This window comes from Numida meleagris, chromosome 14 (assembly GCF_002078875.1).
Source record: "Numida meleagris isolate 19003 breed g44 Domestic line chromosome 14, NumMel1.0, whole genome shotgun sequence".
NCBI classification, from domain to species: Eukaryota; Metazoa; Chordata; class Aves; order Galliformes; family Numididae; genus Numida; species Numida meleagris.
The window spans coordinates 1374911-1395411 of record NC_034422.1 but is presented as its reverse complement, the minus strand read 5'-3'; the positions used below and the strand labels follow the sequence as shown (position 1 = coordinate 1395411).

At 40.2% G+C, this 20501-nt stretch overlaps 1 protein-coding gene across 5 annotated transcripts; it reads right to left on the bottom strand.

Moving 5' to 3' along the window:
• On the bottom strand, positions 246 to 19761 carry DGCR8 (DGCR8, microprocessor complex subunit). Of its 5 annotated transcripts, XM_021412290.1 has the most exons (15): positions 19605 to 19751; positions 17061 to 17082; positions 13529 to 14538; positions 12924 to 13086; positions 11540 to 11682; positions 10561 to 10843; positions 9933 to 10130; positions 8526 to 8627; positions 7370 to 7468; positions 6312 to 6394; positions 5944 to 6044; positions 5391 to 5497; positions 5056 to 5183; positions 4530 to 4643; positions 246 to 4111 (listed from the first exon to the last, which is right to left on the bottom strand). In XM_021412290.1, exons 3-15 carry the CDS (start codon positions 14249 to 14251, stop codon positions 4028 to 4030), a joined length of 2328 nt encoding a protein of 775 aa, XP_021267965.1. In that variant the 5' UTR covers positions 14252 to 14538; positions 17061 to 17082; positions 19605 to 19751; the 3' UTR covers positions 246 to 4027. The 5 variants fall into 5 exon arrangements, 4 of the variants coding, with proteins under 4 accessions (XP_021267965.1, XP_021267962.1, XP_021267963.1 ...); XM_021412287.1 differs by lacking the exon at positions 17061 to 17082 and having other exon boundaries at positions 19605 to 19761; XM_021412288.1 differs by lacking the exons at positions 17061 to 17082; positions 19605 to 19751 and having other exon boundaries at positions 13529 to 16983.

Genomic DNA, 20501 nt, shown 5'->3' with positions numbered 1-20501 from the left:
GGTCTCGTTGAGACGTAGCTGTAAGTTGTTGTTCCGCAGTGCTGTGGAAGCAGCTGAAAGCTGGGTGCAATGGTGATGTGACCGTGCGCGTAGCGGGCCGTGCTCTGTGTCAGTGGGTGGCTGCTGCTTAACAACAGCGACTGCAGAATCCAGGTGCTATTCTAAAGCACCTTGAGGAAGCAAGGGAGCAATATCCCTTTTCCTGAATATGCGTAAGTTATCACAGTACTGATCACACTGCAGCATTTTATAATATCAAACTTTATTGCTCAAAACTAATTGTCTGAAAAATACACATGTAGTACTCAAAGACCAAACACAGAGGCTTATATGATTGTGCAGAAAAAAGCAAGCAGAGGCTCAGTGAAAATGAGGCTTTATAGTTGTACCAATTTAGCACTGGCATCAAGCAACTGCACCCACTACAATTCATACAGCAACCTTTGTTATCTACTTGGGCAATAAGAACGATTTTCTTCCCCCCCCCCCCCCCCCACTTTCCCTTCTCAGATACGCATCAGAATACTGTAACTGAACATTTTATTTGGTTAAGAACAGCATGGCTTCTTGCACTTCACCTTTGTCCCTGTGGAAAGTTAGGCAGCTACCACTTCCTGAATTTTATTCCAGAACCAAAGAACAGTCTAGAGAATTATTAAGATATAATCATGCTTTTAAATACTTGGATGTTAAAAATATATTTGTATAAAGCCTAACAGCAGCACAGGAAAGTGGAAGTTCACATACAATAGTTAAGTTTATGCATAATAGTCTTTCCAAACATCTGAGTACCCAGCTACGGGGTCAGTTTTGTTTCTAATAAATACTTAAGAAAAAGCTGAACGACTGGTGTTCAAATAGGTAGCATCTGTCTGGGCAGCGGAAGTCACAGTCAGTTTTCCATCAGTACCGTAACTAACGAGCGGAATGCACACTAACCCTTCCAGTCCGTTTACCACACGCCTGGTGAGAAGCACATAATATGCAAAGCAAAAACTGTAACTCCCAGAGGGAACAGTTCTTAAAAATGCACTCCATTCCTATAAAAATACCCATCCTCCTCTGTATATCGAAGGGATAAAGAACAAACATCAGTGACAAAAGCAGCAGTTGATTTTATGCATTCGTACAATCAAGATCTAAACCTTTACAGCCAATTACCTAGGAAACACACAAGTTACAATACAAATTTAGGATACATCTTGAATCACGCTGTAAGTGTTCATGCAGAAGCTGAAGTTAATGCAATGATCTATCCTCTATCAAAGCAGCTCGTGCTTATGTGCAAATGCAAGACTTACACTCCAAACAATAGTAAACATTAAAACACAAGAATACTTCACAATGACGATTAACAGCAGTTAAGTTGTTTGTTCCAGCAGTTATTGCGCTATTTTCTGGACATCTCTCCAGTTAGAGGCTGCAGCAAGGTCTAATACCATCTTTTTTGTTTTTTGTTTAGAATGCATAATATACGTTCTAGGCTTTGGTTCACAATGAAATCTCTGGATGTTTTAATTAAGGGCAGCGGTCACCTTGTGATTCTGATAGTGGCAGACTGAGGTAATACAGCAATCCTCTTAAAAGTAACAAAATCAAATTTGTGAGTGAGGCATCTACGGATATTCTGCAGGCGACCTGCAAAGACACTGACATTCTGATCTCAGAACAACAAAGGATCTGCGAGGGTGATTTGTCTGTTACAGTGCTGTCCACGCACAGCTGTTCTGCTGAAAACACACAAGCCCAAGTACAGCCTACCTAATGCAGCTACACACTGAGGCATAGAAGAGAGAAGCCCTGTCTTTGTGAAAAAAATAATAAAGTAAAAATAAATCAGAGACAAGCAGTAATCCCTGCTTGTCACTACTGCACCAATATTACATACCTTCCAGAGAAAGATGGAGATTGGTTAAAGCTGTGCTGCTAAAAAAAAAAAAGCAGCAGAGGCAGGTTTTTTTTGTTTGTTTGTATTTAAGATAGGCCACTTCTTTAAATCCTAGTTTCTGCAGAGTCTTCCAACTACCCGTATCCTGTTAGCACAGGTTTACAGCTTGCAGAACAGAAGCTAAATAGAATCATGAACAGTGAGCAAATTTGTATTTGCAGAGCTCAGAGCTCGCCCTTCAAACAGCAACAGGCGGGGCTCTAAGGCTCCTGTTTAACCTCAGACATTGTAAGCCACGGAACAGAGAACAATAGCTTCAGATAACAACTAAAATCCTTGCAATTCCAAAATAACAGGTGTGATATTAAAAGGAGGTCTGACAATACTGAGGCCAATATTGTTAAAATCCAGTAGGCACAATATTCTTTATACTGCAGCATTCTATACATAACATGGTATCGAACGATAAAATAAAGGAAAGAAGCCCCCAAACAATGCAAGAACATTCCTCTTTGCCCCTCCCCGCCCCAAGCCCCAGACCGCTGTCCAGATAAGTACCAGGAGCTGCAGCAATTACAAAACTGACCTCCTGCACTGCGACAGGAGCGTAAAATAGAGCAGGGCAACTCTCGGGTAAGCGGCCGAAGCCCTGCCCCCATTTGCTTCTTTTCTATTCTTAAGAACAACCCAAAGAACCCACAGAAATGGTTCTAAGAGAAGACGTACTGCAATCACCCAGTAAATAACACCAAAGGACAAAGCCTCACCCAGCAGCACGCGCGCTACAGCCAAAACTCCGCGTTCTGCGCTAAACGTCACCAAGCCTCAGCAGGCACAGCGAGCACTGCCTGCGTGCCAGGGCTGCACTTGAGAGCAGTTGCATATTTGTGGTTTTCCTATTCATCCCTACAACTTGCTATGGTCTCACATTCTACTCATTACTGCGTCGTATTTTGAATCTACATTCTAATTTTCATTGCAGAAGTTACACTTTCTCCTCAAAAACTAAAAATGCAATTAAAAAAGTAAAAACAAAGCTTCTTAAAAAAAACTAAATTGCTGCAGTTAGTTCAGATTTCTCAGGGTTTTCTTCAGTCTTTTTTTTTCTTGGTTGTTTTCAAAACTTTTTCATTTTAAGCTGGAAGTTAAGACTTAATTTATCAAGTCAGATTAATTCTGACTCCAAACAATTGAGAAACTTCTTGCTGGGAGAAGGGAGTGGGGCATCTTTAAACACCTCATTGGCAACATATTTTCAGACTGTCAGCCATCTTCAGTTACAGTTTGGCTCCAAGCTTTGAAAACAGCCTTTCAGATTCCTGTTTTCACTTTAATCCAAGAAGCAGGGCCTCATTTTCCCCTTTCAACTATCTGTAAACTAACATTGGCTCTTTTTCAATTAACATAGAACATAATTTTGAATATCCAGCCTGTTGCTCTTAACACTACCAGGTACACTTGTTCTTTTCAAGTAGTTAAAAAAAAAAAAAAAGTCTGCATGTTATGATCTTGAATAAGCCTGGCAGGAGACAAAATAAAGTAGAAGAAACAGCATTACTGGCCTAATCCTATGGCATTAGGAACATTGCTCATCATTTCATGTATTTGTCACCGAAGTGTCTTATCAGTGCATATTATTATGTGCTGAAATGCAACAAGACTTTACACAAAAACAGTTTTAGGCATGTTCATACAAGACATGTACATATATTTCTTTTATATATACATATATATGTGTGTGTGTATATATATATAGTATCACCTTTAACCTGTATATAGATATTCTGAATTTCATCCTTAAAACACATCCATTTCAAACAGCATGGATGGTTTTCAAGGAAAAAGTGCTTGCTTGACCGTGTCCTGTGTGAACATGCCTGTCCTCTGTGCATCCTGCCCAAGCAGAGATCTTTATGATCAAACCTCGACACATACGTATCGTATCTCAGAGGTATTAAAAAAAAAAAAAGAAAGAAAACAAGTAATATTGCCCTGATGATGCAAAAAGAACAATGCATAACTGAAGCAGCTTGGATTTTAAAAGTTATCTTGCATTCTGCAGCAAACAGATTTTTAAATAGTTGTTGAAAATCTAGCTCCTCCATGTGCGTTATTGCTCCCTACTCGGAAACCCTCCCCTTAGACATCAACAGTGCACAGCGGTTCGCTGCCGGGCTGCGCCGACTCCACAATTGTCATCTTGGGCTTCTTCCGCGTTTCCTCCTTAGGAAAACAAACACAGAACACCATGGAACAGAGCCCACCTTGCGCTCACACAAAGAATGCAACACTAAGAAAGTAATTTTGCACAACTTTAGCCGCATTTGTGTTAGTGCCTGTGAAAGGCTAATTTGTTCCAATGTTAAACATCAATTTACTGAAGTAAAGTTAAGTAATGAATCCATTTAAAACAGAGAATAAAAATCTCTCTAAAAGCAGCCCTATTTAAAACAAAACAAAAAAAAACCACACACAAAAAAGGAAATGAAGCTTTGAACAACTCTTCTTACATGAGATAGTGCAGGAAACAAGCACAAATTTTAAACACAATTAGTAAGCCTGGCCTGTGGCATTCTTCTTGTTTGTAAATCTCATAAGAACACGGAAGAAAGATAAAATCAAAACAAGAACATTTACTCACTCTTTCTTGTGCCAGTTTTTTCATTTCTTCCTGTAACTTGTTCAGGATGTGCAGATTTGGCTTGTTCTTTTTGGCATACTGCTGAAGCTCTATCACGCTTTTGTCAGAGGTCTCCTGTTCAACAAGACCATAAGCAACAACAGATGAGCTGTTCTGACTTAGAACTTCTGTTGTGTGTGTATATATATATTTATCTCTGACAGCTATACTAAGTAATAGGAATAGATTTACATGAATTAGTTTCACATTACATAGGTTAAATAGTTTCCATCTGGCAAATCAAGAGTAACACAATTGTCAGTGAAGCATCACACTCCGGCAGGAGCAAGGTATGAGAACCCCCAATTCAGAAGAATTGAGACTTGCTCACCAAACGCACACTGCCCTTCCCACGTTAGGGAGCAGAGAGATGGTGCTGAAATAGATGCCACCACAGTTTTTTTTTCTAATTAAATTAAAAACCAACAACAAAACACAGAAAAATACAATTGCAGTGTAGGTCACAATTAAACGAAATCATCTTCACCTGTTTGACCATCTTGCTACTCTCTCTACCATACATACGCAAAAGGGAGCCCCAGTTTTTCACATGTGGATGCAGTAGCTGTAGGATTTTCTGTGAAGCTAATTGTTTCCCCACTCTTTTATTTTTGCCTGTAAAAATAATCACGAAAACGTGTCATACCAGTACTGCACGTAGCTAAACACCAAGTTTACTTCTGCTATTCAAAGCTGAGATACCAGAAAAGAGTAGAATAATAATAAAACAAGTTTGGGAACTGAACAAATGCCTGCAAAATGGATAATAGAGGACAGGGAAGAAGGGAAGACATCAGAGGTCACACTAGGTGCGGTACTTACACCAGCCTCGCACTGTGTGCTTGCCACAAGTCATGACATATTCACTCTTCTGATTTTTACCAGGAATCACTTCAAATTTTATGGATGTGTCACCCATTCCATGGTTTCTTGAGCACAATGAATAAATAAACCAACATCATATGCTAAGTACAATTGCAAATGAAGTAATTACAGTTATCTTTGTCAGTAATTGCTGTGGTATTAGATACAGTAATAACAAATTTTAAGACATTAGTTAATAGGGAGTTATTTCTTAGATCAATGACTTGACTTGAATGAGAAGAGAACCCCACGTAAAGGAAAAACAAATCTATGTCCCATGATTATATCCTAATCTGAGAATTTTTCTTCTGAGAGGTAAAACCACAAAATATTAGTTCATGAAAGACACAACGTTAACCAGTTCAGTCCATACCACCTCTCCTGGAGGCAGTGAGCGCAGTAAGCAAGCGTTCTTAAGTTACTGAGGAACACTGGGCAGCAGCATCCAAGCACACCCTGTGCCCTGACTCAGACACGTGTACAGAGCAGAATCCTCGTGCTGCAGCCTTACCTTTTAAGGCACTCATGGAGAATCTGATATGGAGACAAGAGCCCAGCTTTGCTGGTCAGTTCATATACCCGTGAGTCCTCAATACTGATATGGTTAAAATACTACAAAGAAATTGAAAGAGTTACAAAAGCTTTTGTGCAAATAAAACTCAAATATTGTTCTAAATGGTCATCTCTCCTGTGTAACATTAAACAAAGCCTGAAAAGTATTCTTAAATGCAAAAAAAAAAGTTACCAACGTCATTAAAATTGCCATCCAAATGAGAAAACAAGGCTATCAAGTTTCAATAATTTTTTTCACACTGAAATTGTAATGTATTTAAAAACTGAGACTCCAATAATCACAGCCATCAGGGAAGAGGCCAGTACCTCAAGTTCTTCGCTGTCTTTGGGCTTCTCTTCAGAGGTTTGTTTAACAAAGTCAGGAATAAGGATTTCCAGTGTAGCTCGAGCTGCAGAGAATGATTCCATCTCAATTAGCTTTATTTTAAACAGTGACTGTAAACAGCAGCAGAATTAAACACAGTTTAAGCAAGTCTCCCATCTCCCCTAGAAATCACCGCACATCCTAGAGAACAACTTAACAGGTAAGGTGAGTGTCTTTCTCATCCTACTGCAACGAGCATATCCACTTGAGCATAGAATTGTTTTTCTTACAAAGCACAAGTTGATAAGAAACATCTCACAGCTATTAAACTGCACTAAGAAACTGCTTTTTACACACACATATAAAAGGAAAAGGAAATAAAAATCTCATTGTCACATCAAGCAATGTCCCTTTAGGATCTAAAATTAGAGATATGTTATCATCCCTTTGTAGTCACAGCAGAACCTTAAAATTGTACTGCCAGGGCACTCACAATTTGCCTGAATCATCCCAGCAAAACATCTTTTTTCATGCACAATTTGTGATGGCTTTTTATATTTTAGCCACATTAACAAATTTCACCATAGCATGAAGTCCCACACACACGTACATTGCACAACTCCAAACGTTGAGAAATTCTCTCTCCCTGATCCCTGTGCTAAACACATTCCAATCGGGACATCAGTTAAGAAGTTCTAACATGCAAGACACTCTCTTCTAGTTATTCATTAAATACATATTAATAGCAGACAAACAGAACTAAGACTAATTTTATTTAATCTGTTAATAGAGATAATTACTTGGAAATCAGTGTAATAATATAGTTCAGTGCAATTGTTTTATCACCAGAACAGGAACCAGCTCCACCAAAAGCACAGAGGTTTTGTTGTTTGCTGTTTCAGTTTCGTTTTGGTGGTGTTTTGATTGATTGTTTTCCTAGAGAGGAGTTAAGACTCAAAACTGTACTAGAATTTGCGAGGTAGGAGCTGGTACAGCAGGGGACAGCAGAAGGAGGAGCTGGACGAGAAGACCTTTACAGAAAGACAGAAAGAACCATTACCAGCTTTATTCTTGGCAAGCTTTTTGCTGCTGGCAGTTCCTGCCCCGTAAGTTACTCCATCAATAATCACTGAGGCTCCGAAAGGCTCACTTGGGTTCTCTGAAAATGGAGAGAAGAAAAAGAAACCTTTCCAGAAGTCCCCACATGAAACTGTCACGTACACGAAACATCGCTATCATCAGTATTTGTTTGCCTCATTTCAACTTCAAGTAGGACGGACACTGCGTACTCTTCCGAAAGACTGAATGCTCCAGCAGCTGAAATCCTAATGACTTGCCCCTAACAGACAGTTCCCATCACGTGCACTTCATTCTTCCAAACAAAGAATTTTGGCATTTTAAGAGATCATTTAAGATCTGCCAGAATTCAAATGTTAATTCCAAAGCCTTTTTGCATCACTACAGTGCAAATATGATATATGCTGATGTTAACAACTCAGTTACATTATGTAATGCATCTTTAAGAACAGAAACTATAGCTTCCACACTAACCTAAGGCACCTGACTTAATTCTTTGGATGCTAACTGCAGAGTGTAAAATATCTGTAGCAGTACCACAGTTCTTCTATCATTTTCCGGAGAGTGAAGAAATACTAGCCAACCAACTGAGTGCCTTAATGCTTTAAATTCTGTTGCTGTAAAGCAAAAAACACAAGGAACACGCACTGTGTAAACCAGAATAGAGTAAGCCCACAAAAATATTGCAGCTTTAAGAGAGACTACGTACATCCCTGCAGAAATCTTTCAAATGCTTAAATGCTTCCTAATCAAGTGCCTACAGCTAACGATTCCATCACTGGCCTTCAATCAGATTTTCAGGACATCATTGACAAGAAAATTACGCAAATATTAATTGTGCACAACCAGTGTAACTATAATTGCCTGTATTTCAGTGATGTACTCTTTTAAAAGCAAATAAGTTACTCCATTGCATTTTCATTTGGGCACATTTTTCCGAACAAAAACCTGTACTGTTATTTTAACTACAAAAGGTCCCTGTTTGAGATGTGCAGGAAACATTTCCTAACTAGAATCTGGTTCACAGTAGACCTTCAAGACATCCCCTAGGAAAAAAGTCTATTATTTGGTTTTATTTTATTATGAGAGAAGCTCTTCACAACAGCATTGTGCTCAGTTTAAAGCCGTGACAGACTTACCACATTCAAAGAAATTGTAAACAGGGCGAACCTTTAGGACTCGTTGCATATATTCATGCAATATGCAAACTTCGGATTTCCCATTGGGATTAATGACAAATTCTACAAGAAAGAGAGGGCAGGAAAATGTCAGCTAGTTTCAGTCCTAAGGAGAAAACTGCTCTGAAAAACAATTAAGTAAGAAATGGCAAACTGCAAGGGAGAATTGCTGCTCAAATTACACTCGATGAGTTTTAAGACTACCTGCAACAAATAATACGCATCATGTCCCACTCATCTCATTTACATGTTTCAAAAACAGAAGCGAGAGCTCTCACCTTGAAGCTCATCGTTAATTTCAGCTGACAAAACACCTCAGTTTTACAACTGAGTCCTTACTCAGCAGTTCAGAAAAGTAATTCCACTAGATCATCTTCTAAGTACTACTTCTGTACTGGTCTTTTACAATTACTCTTAACCAGCTTATATCCATTTTCCACTAACAGGCATAGAAAGAAGCCCACTTTATAATATAAAGGTTTTTATTTTAGTACTCAAAGCATCGTGTCTGTCTAATCTTTCACCAGGGGACAAACCCTAAAAGCCTTCCCACCATGCAAAAAAACATACTGGTTTAAATGGTATTATAAGAGACATACATATATATATATATATATAAAACTATAAAGTATGTACAGAATACTTTAAAAATATATGCTCTGAAAACAAAGCAAAAAACCCACAGCAGTGAATGAACAATCACAGTTTGAAATTCAACTGCACCTCTCACATAGGAGAGAATGGTCAATTTATAAGTTTTAATTCTGCTGAAGAAAAAGCACCCACAGATGTGATAACCAATAGAACAAGAATGAAAAACAAATCATACATCAGTATGGACATTTTGAATATTGGACTGCAGTTAAACATACTACCATGTCTACTCAGCCAATACAGCCAAGAGAACTCCCCCAGCTTCTCATCAGACAATACCTACTCCTTAGCAAAGGTTATATAACTGCACAGAGTTCTTTCCTGTTTCCATCAAAGTGGTTTAAATTTTAATTTACAGGTTTTAATCTGGATCAATCTGGCACTTGTAACCAGTTCCTAATTTGGGACAGGTTAGAACTGGTATAGAACTAAGAAGGCAGCAGCAACCAGAGATCAGCTGGGAGGGTTTTCCATAAACACCAACAGTAACGAGCAGACGATGGTGGTAACGAACTACTAGGACTAAAGCCTAAAATAAATATTCTTGTTTAGATAGTATTTTTCCTTTGCTATGTTGTATGGTGGATTCAGGAACATGCAATTCTGGAACAAGGAACACACAGATTTTTATTTATTTTTTTTTTCCCTAAACAAGCTTGAAACTGCAATAAGCCTTTCATATCAAGTATTTAATCTCTTGGTACACGAACTAACCTTTCTTTGTAGGTGCATCTTGCACAGACAAGGTAATGAGTTTCTGATTGGCAGGCAGAATAGGCCGCTCAGATTCTGCCTGCTTCCGCTTCATCTCACGATTGAATTGCCGTCTCTCAGCCCAGGTTCTAAATTTTTTTACAGTAACTTGTTCAAAGTCAAAACGCTTCTCAAGGTAGCGTCTAAAATCTTCCAGATCTAAGAAGCAAGCAAGTTACTCACTATAGCTGACTACACAAAAAAAACACTTCATGCAAAAGATGCACAAAAACACATAACAATAGCAACTCAGATTGATAGAACTAATTCTTAGACTGATACACAATTTTACTGGACTGAATCTCCCACATTTTCCACATTTTTGTGTTTAATTTTTGTGTTTAAAGTTTGCATATCAACTCTCAGACATCTTCAGCAGGAATTCCTAGCGTATGTTTCCCTTCTTGTTACAAGCAAAATTGATTTTTTTTCAGATGTTTGCATAAGAAAAAAATGCACAGAAAGACAACTTAGCAATCAATCTCAGGTAGGGTATGACTCAGTTGCCAAATCAGGAATTACAGAAAAGTGTACCAAATGCCACTAACCCAACTCCAGCCAAGAGAAGAGTCCCAGTTCCCATACCTACCTACAGATTCATCTTTACATACTTCAACTTTGGCCTTAACTTGTCCTAAGGCTCCTTGTGCTGCATCTCCCCCTGAGGTGTCTTTTTCATCTAAAGGCCCAGAATCAGCAGCAGTGGAATCTGGTTCTTCTGTTTGGCAATCCAGTTCTGAAGACTTATCTATGTGCTTTATGGGTGATACTTCCCCATTTGGGGTTATGTCATTATTTTGTTCCCTTTCCTCATTTTCCTTCATTTTTTTATAATGCAAGCAGGGAATGCTAGTAAGGGGAGGATCATGTTTCTGCAAATATAAAATAATACAGTTTCAGTACCTCACGGTAACCAAAAGCAAATCCAGACCTCACAGGATGTAGTCAAGATGGAAGCTACTTTTATTTAGTCTACTCAAGCTGCTCTTTGGTTAGCAATCTTATCCTATTCAAACCTTAGCATTACTATGGCATCCTGGCACTACGTTAACACTGACAATAACCTTCAAAGTGCATTTCCCATTTTAAGTCCAAACTATATTCTGATTGATTACAAGCAAATATTACATCCTTTCATAAAATCCCTTGAGCCTTCTTGGGGTTTAAGTCCACAACATTAAACCCAGTCTCCGCAGATTCCTTTGGTTCATGTCACATGTCTACTTCTGTGAATGTGGACCATGAACCACATCTCAAGCTTGTTTATTTGTAGCCATAAACTATCTGAATTTATTTCATGGTGGAATAAAATTAATGTTTTGCAGTCGTATTCTAGAAAAAGAAGACACAAAACAAGATCACCTCATTTGCTTTAACTGCCCAAACTCATTATAAACAATTGAAAAACAAAGCACTGTAAGAAAGAAAAATCATATCATACTTCAGAAATAGAGCAGTTCACGTTTCAAGCACTGTAATAATCCTGCTCAGGTAGAAAAATATTCAACCATTTAAAGGAATACATCTAATTTTTAAATATCAGTATAGAAATAATTGTCAGTATTTACCCTTATGCTTCCTGTTCCCAAGAAATAAGGTCTAGACCAGGTAACAACTCTAGATTCTCTGTGCAGATATACAGGAATGCCTGAGTTATGGAATGTCATGATCCATCCATCTGGTAAAGGTTCTGTAGGAGGGCGGCCACGACCTTTAAAGCAAAGAATGGCTTTAGATCTGGAACAGTCATTATTCAGTAGACGCTGAATTGTGGCCTGTTCCCAAACTGCAAATCCCCAAGTATTGTTTGCACCCAGGTCATCTTCAGTGCTGTCTTCTACCTTTCTCAAATAGTCAAGCAAGGGACAGGTGGCCACTGATTCCTTTGTTTTGTGCAGCTGATCAAGATTTCTTGTCTCACTACTCTATTTCAATGCAGCTGTTTCTCTGATAGAAAGTCTGATATACTTTAAGAATCAGTTTGAAATAAAAACTTTTATTATATTTTTCACCAGGAGTACAATACAAACCAGAATCAAGTCCTTATACTTAAATATCTCAGCCATCAAAAGTGCTTCTACTTCCACAAAACATGAGTGAAATTACAAACAGTAAGCCACTATTAGAACATACACAGCAAAAGGAATGATACTGCAGTAAAACTCTTGCACTCACATTCAAGGCAATATATGGTTTCACTCATTTCTACTCCGGACACTAGAGAATAGCGTCACTCCTTTCTACATCAGAAATCAACAGAACAGACTCTTTTTTGCAGAGACCCCTGTGGCAATCCCGTGTTAGTATAAAGCTTTGGAGGGAAGAAGTGTTTGGTTTCTTACTTCAGAACAGAGCAAAGCTGTCAAACGCTCTTCTAGAACAGGTTTAAAGCTTGATTCTGATACAAACTGTTTGCAGTTATGCCCTTCTGGACTGGGTCGCATTCTCAACTCTTTTCTACTACTAGTTCGTAACGCACTATGAACACCTTGATAAATGCAAGTCATGTGCTTTAGTAATACTTTACCTGGTATTGCATGCATTAAGACTTCACGTATAAATTTCAACAATACAAGTTATTTAACTGAAGTAGGAAGAATTCCACAACCAGACGTCACTTATTTCACAGTATCGGAGAGAAAAACCAGACCTCTGTTCACCTACCCACTACTGAGGTAAAATTCTTCCTCACTTCGCACATATCCATGCACCAAAACACATTCTTATCACATACAACAGGTGAAGACAAAAAGCACTCCCAAACATCATCTTCGATGTTTAGCAATATGAAAAAAAAAAAAAATCTCATCCAGTACTACAAAGCCTTCAAACAAGATTCTGTAACATACCCACTATTTGACCAGAATTGCTACCCGAACCCACTCACACATTTCCATTCAATGTACCTACGTCACACAAAGATTTATAAATATTTAACAAACGTTAACTTACTTTTAAGAACAGTTTTAATTTTGGTCATCATTGGCTGCACACTTGTTTCTCCATCAGACTGGTGGTCGCTTTCACCACCATATTTCTCGTTTTCCACTCTCCTTGTTTTGGGTGCACGAAGACCCTCTTCCAGCAGAGCATCCACATCATTATCAAAGTCATCCTGAAAGAGATGCCATCAGATACTATCCTCCTGGGGTCTGCTACCTTCCCTTTCCCCTTGGAAAGAAAAAGTATACATTATCTCTATGTACTTCCACATAGAGAAAAACTAGAAATGTCCAATGATCCCAGTAAAATGACTGAAAAACAAGAAAAGTTTTCATAAGTGAGCACTGGCATTTTTCATGAGAAAGTGAGCTTTATTGTGTACGAAGCCTTTTCCGTATTATTTTTAAACTAAATTACAGAAAATACCACACAACTCAGAAGTTTCACCAAGATAATTGTGAAAGTATTCAGCCAAAGTCCATCTTCAAAAATGTTGCATTTTTAACTCCAGTACTGCACATTCGTAAAGAGGTTGTCTTTGACAAACACCTTTGCATGTTTTTTCTAACTACCTGGAATCCTCCTGCCCACCGAAAATCTTGGTATTTACTTACCTCGTATGAGTAATTCATGGTTTCTTCATCCACTTTATCTCTTTGAACGATTGCTTTAGATGTGAACCCTCCTCCTTCTTCATCTATTTCCATCAAGTTGTCGGTAAAGTCTTCTAGCTCATCCAGAACTGCATATTCCACTCTCTTTTCCTGATCAACATCATTCTCATCATCCTTCTTGTCATCATTTTCACCCCCTATTCCTACAGCTTTACCATTACTACCACCAAAAGGACAAACATGCAAATCCCCATTGACATTATTAATACCAAAATCTGTATCTGCCTTATAATCCTGCTCAATTCCAGTGTACAGAACTTTCCTATCTTTGCTTTTGCAGCTTTCCGTAAAGCTAACGCTAATCTTTACATCTTTAAGTAACTTAAGATCTGGGGTGAACTTTCGAACTGAAGGTGCATGACGAGCAGTTCTTGGGCTTTGGTCACTATTGTTAGGGTCTATTATAAGACGACTTTTGTAGCAGGCAGATCCCTTTGTGAGAAGCTGTGTTCTGCAGATACTGTGCGTGTCCCCAGCAGGGGTATCTGACTGTCCATCACCACCAGAGCCAACGTCCATTACCTCTGCGTCACTGGACGTTTGCAGGGGAGGTGGTGGAGGCTGTTCATTAGGCGGCAGAGGTGGGGGACAAGTGTGATTCTCCACATTCATTTCTCTTGCAGGTTCTTTAGGGAGGGGTGGTACATTTTCATATTTCTCCATTTTTTAAACTGTAAAACTACCGTTTTAAAAAAACACAATGCTTTCAATAAATGTTTATATCTATATTCCTAACATGCGTAAGTCCATCAAGATTGGGTTATCATGTCCTATTCAATATGCAACACTGATGATTCAGTTAAGCTGACTACATTGTTCTTTTCATTAATGTAGACAGCTTTCAGAATCACTGTCTCAATTATTGGAAATCACAATGCATTCAGCTTAAATAGCTGAAGACTAAGACTGCATCTTCACTGGACAAGCAGGTCTCCTTTTCTTCTTTCAATCTACAAGAAAAAAAAAGATATATGTCACAGAAGAAAAATAGAAAACGGTATCCCAGGCAAAAAGAAAAATAAGTTATTCCTTCCCATAATACATTTCAAGTAGAAAAAAGAATTACATTTTACAGTGAAAAAAAACAGATTATCTCAGTACTGTTCTGAATGAGACTGTGATTAGGCTGTTGTTATAACTTCTTGCTCTGTATGTCAAGAACTTGCTAACACATAGTTATCTGCTTAATTTATTGACTGTCTCTACTTGTTTAGCAAGCATGGCATTAAGCATGGCTTTTGCAGGGGCCAAAATAACAACTAGGTATTTAGGGGGACTCTCCCACTAAAATAACCTGGTACTCAAGCAATACTTACCCACACAGCAGATCATTAGCTTACACATGCAATACTGGCATGCTTTTAACATCTACAGTTCTAGAAAACGTGTCTTTTTGAAACTCACAGGTATTTTTATATCTGAATGGAAGTTTTAACAGAAAACCTAATCTGCTAAAAGCTCGTGCAAAAAATATCTAGATAGCCAGATATTAAGCATTTGATCCTATATTCCATGCTATTATGGGATGATACATTTGTTATGCCTGAGGAATTTGGGTCTAGACATGGTGTTAAACACAATTTAATTCTGGAAGGCATTTAGCAGCCAACATTTTTTAAATGTAATTAATCCTGGCAAAAAAAAAAATGCAATTTTTCTAGGTTTATTTTTTACATATATATATATTTTTTTTTTTTTTCTCCATTAAGTGGGTTCTTTTTACAATGGCTATGATGGATTCTTCAGTTAAAATATAGTCATCTGTGCAGGACTATAAGCACCTGGGATAAGGAAGAGGATGTTTCATCACTATCTCTTACCTGGCTATTTCGGTTTCTCTTAGTCCCTCTGAGCCACCCCAAACTGGGCTTCAATCCTCCTACCGGCTAACAATAAGGTAAAGTTGCTCTGCCAAAAAACAAGTGGCTCAGTCTGCCCTGTTCAAACTATTTTCAGGTAGCAGAGAGTCCACCTAAACACTCTGGGAAGTTAAGCTTCAAGTCCTTAGGGTCACTGTATAATATCTGAAGGCACCCCACTGGGTGGAATGATGGGGTTGCCACGAGGGACTTAGAGAAGCCAAATATAACTCTCTAGCATATCTCTATGCCTGCCCAGACAGAAAAAACACCAACAACAAAGTTCAAACACCAGCTGGGACAAGGCAGGAAGCTGGCAACCAGCAGTTACAACCAGATTGATTCAAACTCCACATTATACAGGAATCACCTACCTGGAAGCTGGAAGAAGCAAAGCATACATGAGCTCAAACTCCTATTGTAGTGATTTGCCAATAAGAAGAGTTTTGTTGAGGCAGTAGAATTGGAGGGGTAGGAGAGTAATAGATTCAAAACTGCGATACATTTAAAACATTGAGCTTGACTGGTGTAGCAGGATTACTGAGGAAAAAGGCTATTTTGATAAAAGCTCTAAAATAATCCCATCTTCCTTGATATAAAGATACTACCTTCCACAATGAAAAACAGCTCATTCACCGCTAAGACAAACAATGCTGTAAATTTAAATTCATTCCATTCTAAAAGATACAATCATTACAAAAGTCATCAATTCCTTCTTTCAACGGGTTCTGAAACATCTCATGTTATACAGATCACTTCTAGAAAGATATTTATGGCTAATATTCTTTAAATTAAATCCTTCAAATTAAGAAAAAAGGAAAATGACAAATTATTAGGTTCTTCATAATAAACCATTAGCATCTTTGTTGTTAATTCTGAACAAGAGTCAAATGTAACAGAACAACTTCAGTAAATCCTAGACACGAAGTGCAGGTAATGTTAATGTTTTTGAATATTCTTGAAAAGAATGAACTGAGTTTTTCTTCTAATATACGGAAGTCAAATCTTAATGCTGGTAGTTCAGTTTCTGACAGAGACATCCCACATAAGAAATGAGCTACTGCATGCAACTAGATTTGTTATGACCAGCCAGGAGACAGGATCACACAGTCTGCACATCCCCAAAACTGCTTCTACTTGAAAGAGCGTTTTAATGTCTACAAATGTCAAAACACAAGAAAATAATCTTTACCTACCTAGCTCTGGCAGTCCTCTCATACTACCCCTGTGCTCTCAGCAGAAAAGGTATCTTGTTATTACATTCAAGCACTGTTAACAGTGAAATTCTTACTGTCTTTTCCTTCTTGCTGGCCTTGAAGTAATGAACAGCATACCAAATCACTGCCAGGGATCCTCTGCCAGCCCATACACATACTGTGGCCAGAGGAAGTACCAAACCAAGGCTGGTTTAAACTTGCTTTTGTATTCCTGGCCACAAACCTGCCCCATCCCTAGGGTAACATAACAGAGTCCAGCAACTCTACTGTTACAGAGGGTTACAATACAATTTGCTACAAAAGAACACCCCCCCCCCCCCCCCCCCCCCCAAAACAGGAAGAAGCAGAATAAGAGAGGTCCAATTCCCATCTGCTTTGCTGCAAACTGATACTTACAATATGCCCTTTATGTTAGAGGCTGGAGAAAAAAAAGAAAAAAGAAAAAAAGGTAAGGATTTTTGATGAAAGAGACAAGGGAGCAAAAGCCAAAAAGGATGAGCTGCATGAGCCTATAGGTTAAAAACAGCCACATGGAGCTTAGACAAGACAACCAGAAAGACTTAGCACATTAGGTTATATAGTACTATAAGACAACACAAATTAGCTCACCTATTGCCATGCTTAACTAACTTGCCCTGAAAAACCACCTTTTATTCACCAAGGCTCCACAGAAATAAACCAACAGTTCCCACATGGCCCACTTAAAGAGATAAGGAGCATTACGAAGAGCTGCAAGAGGCAGTATAAAGCACTGAATGAACTGCAGAAAATAAGAATTTTAAATGAAGTTCTGCAGCTCGCCAATAAATGCAAACGTCACGTTTTTCACTTAAGCTTACTCTTGTTCTAGTGGGTCATTTGAAAAGGTTTCATAGTAAAAGTAAACTCAAAGAGATAGATACGTGGTGGCCATTATGTAGCAAACTGCAAAAGCAGCGTGCTGGAGAACTTCCTCTTGGCTTGGTTGTGTTACAGATGTTCTTTGAAGACAGAAAGAAAAACAAAACAAAACCAAATAACACCCATCCTCTCAATCAGTAAAGCAAGATCATGAAAAAACACACAGAGAAAACAGCACCTCTTTTCAGAGAGAAAAACAGAACGTTAGAATTTGTAACCAGCAGTGCTCAAAGACAAACTCCCTTCCAGAACAACATGTACACAGTCTCACAAACAAGTTCAACAAAGAATACACAAATACCTGTAGCTGCTACTGGGAACAAGGAACAGCATATCACAGATTCTTTCTTCAAAAAGTCATTTGATAAAGAAACTGGTTTCATCTTCAGAAACTGCTTCCTTCATGTTTTGTAGACCCCCCAAAAGGAAGAGTGGCTGCTTATTTGCTTCTGAAACGCACAGTCCCCCACCTCACAAGGCACCGACCACTTAAAAACCCACTCAGCTATCATCTTTGTCAAAGTAATTTCTAACTCACAATCGGGAACCCTTTACATTATCTACACTTACATTTTTCTGATACGGATAGTAAAAAAAAAAATAAAAAAAATTGAATCATATTAATTATGAACTATCAAAAGAAAACAAAACCAGGAAAGTGAATTATTTTCATTAAACCTGCATAGGAAGTCTCTGAAGAAAGATATTCAGTAAACTACTACTACATACAAGAAAATATTTCCTTCCACATTGCCAACTTTAGCACAGAAAGGTTCTGAAAAAAAACAGCCATTTTGTGCAAGTCATCAAGGCAGTTCAAGAAAAGTCACTCAGGCGCCCGATAGTTACTACCAATGCCAAATCCAGATAAGAATAAAGAACCTCCCCAGTAACATCCCATTTCAGAGCTAGCAGAATTACATAAATTGGGAAAAGTACCATCAGAAATGGCAGAGCGAGTGCTGCTTTGATAGCTTGCCCAGTTTTCTGGCAGAGTTTAGATGTTTACAATTAACGGTGGGACATGGGAGGTAAGTTTGTTTGTTCTTAAATCTGCCATTTAGGGCCTAGGAAGGAAGAAAAAAAGTATTCTTCCTATCACATCACCAGAGGCTTCTTATTTGTAAAGAAAAACAACACAATTAGGAACTAAATTCTCTTCTCACACTCTAAAAAGCGCAGTCCTGGCAATAATCAGAAGACACTGCTCAGAAGAACCAGGGTGCTAACTTTTCTGTCAGAATTAGAAACAGGAACAATTTCATTTAATCATCTAAGCAGAAGGAGGAAGAGTATCGCTGATAAAGGAGAAATCAAAGACCTAACACCATTGTCTGCATCCTACCGAGGGGACTGAAGGGACGGGGTGGGTTCACCCCATTTCAGGAGAGCGTAATTAGTTCCTGCACGTTATGGGTCCATCCCCTCAGCAGCTGAACACTGGAGAAATTAACGCGAAGCCTAAGGAAAAAGGAGGTGTAAAACAGAAAGACTGATTTCCCCAGGAGGGGAAGGAGGGAAGGAGAAAGTTTAAAAGTTTTGGAGCCTAAACCTTCCAAAGACCGAATGAGGGAATTCAGAGAAAACCGTAACAGCACTTCACTGCGGAGAGCAGGACCGCGTGAAGACGAGCCCTGAGAGCGCCGGCAGGACGCGCTGCCGCGTCCTCAGCGCCACAGAAATCCCCGGAGGCGGCCGCGCGCGCAGCACGTGCGGCAGAAGGGCCGCGCTCAGGCCGCAGCCGATGCCCCCCGCCCTCCAACGAGGAGATGTGCCGGCGGACGCGGCGCTCCCCTCCTTCCTGCCGCTCCGAGCGCAACCCGCAGCGAGAGCGAACGGGGGCAGAGCAAAAGCTGGCATCCAGCTGCGGGGGGGGTGGGAGAAGGCGCCTGACGGCGATGCCCGCCCGCGCGGACGGAGGCCGTCGCCTCCACCCGCGGCCTGTAGGGACCGAGGGGTTACAGTCCGCCAGGCGGCGATCGGGCCGCGCGAGGCCCGCTCCTGCACGGCCTCCCCGTTCCCCAGGGGGCCGGCACCCACCTGGGCCATCCCCGGCGTCCCGGCCTCTCCTCCGCAAGGGGGGAATGGGAGGGCGAGCTCAGCCGCCTCACGAAAGCCGCCCCCCGCTCCGAGCCGCCATAGCCTCCGCCGCCATCTTTAAACTCCTGCTCCGAGCGGCTCCGCGGGGGCGGGACTCTCCCCCCTGTCAGCCAATAGCGTCTCCCTTCTCATCCGTCACGAATTTGAAACGCTGCTTGCCATTGAGACATTAGAGAGCACGTTAAATAGTTCTGCCAATAACGACGCAAGGAGCACACACCCTTACGAAACCCGACCAATGAGAGGGGGCAGAGGGCGGGACCGAGGCGGCGGGAGGGCGCGGCCGGCCGTGAGTGGCGCGGGGCCCGGCCGGGTTCCTTTGTCTGCAGGCCGCGGGAGCAGCGCGGTTCCCGCCCCAGGGCCCTGAGGCGCTGCCACTGCGCCGTCTCTACGGCAACCAGGGCGGGAAGAAGCGCCAGCACCGAGCTGTGCTGAAGGGCTCCGAGGAGGACCGCACAGAGCGGCAGTGGCTTTCCTGCGGCCCTCACTCCTGAGGGCAGCACCGGCCACCGCCCTGCGGCTGCAGGGCAGGGCATGCCATCTTTGCCTGATAATATTTCATTCCTCTCGGGTCTCTGAGGTCCCAGAATGCCGTTATTAGATACACTGGTAATATTTTTAAGTCCTGTTCTAAAGGCTTGTGTTATGCCTACCATCTGGGTGTTCGAGTAGCCTAATGTGACTAATGGCACAGTAGTATTCATATTGATGTAATTCATGGTATTATAGCAACACAACCCTAAAATTGGTTTACATCTTTGCAAGCTGCCCTCCAAAACAACAAACAGTTCCTATTTTAAGATTCCTTATAAAAGGCTGCAGCCATCGAGCCTTTAT

Coding starts and splice junctions, on each gene's coding strand:
- DGCR8 (XM_021412287.1), bottom strand. CDS start 14,251: ATGGAGAAATATGAAAATGTACCACCCCTCCCTAAAGAACCTGCAAGA. Junction 5,184..5,390: donor GCACACAGTGCGAGGCTGGT/GTAAGTACCGCA, acceptor TTATTTTTACAG/GCAAAAATAAAAGAGTGGGG. Junction 4,644..5,055: donor GTAGCAAGATGGTCAAACAG/GTGAAGATGATT, acceptor CTTGTTGAACAG/GAGACCTCTGACAAAAGCGT.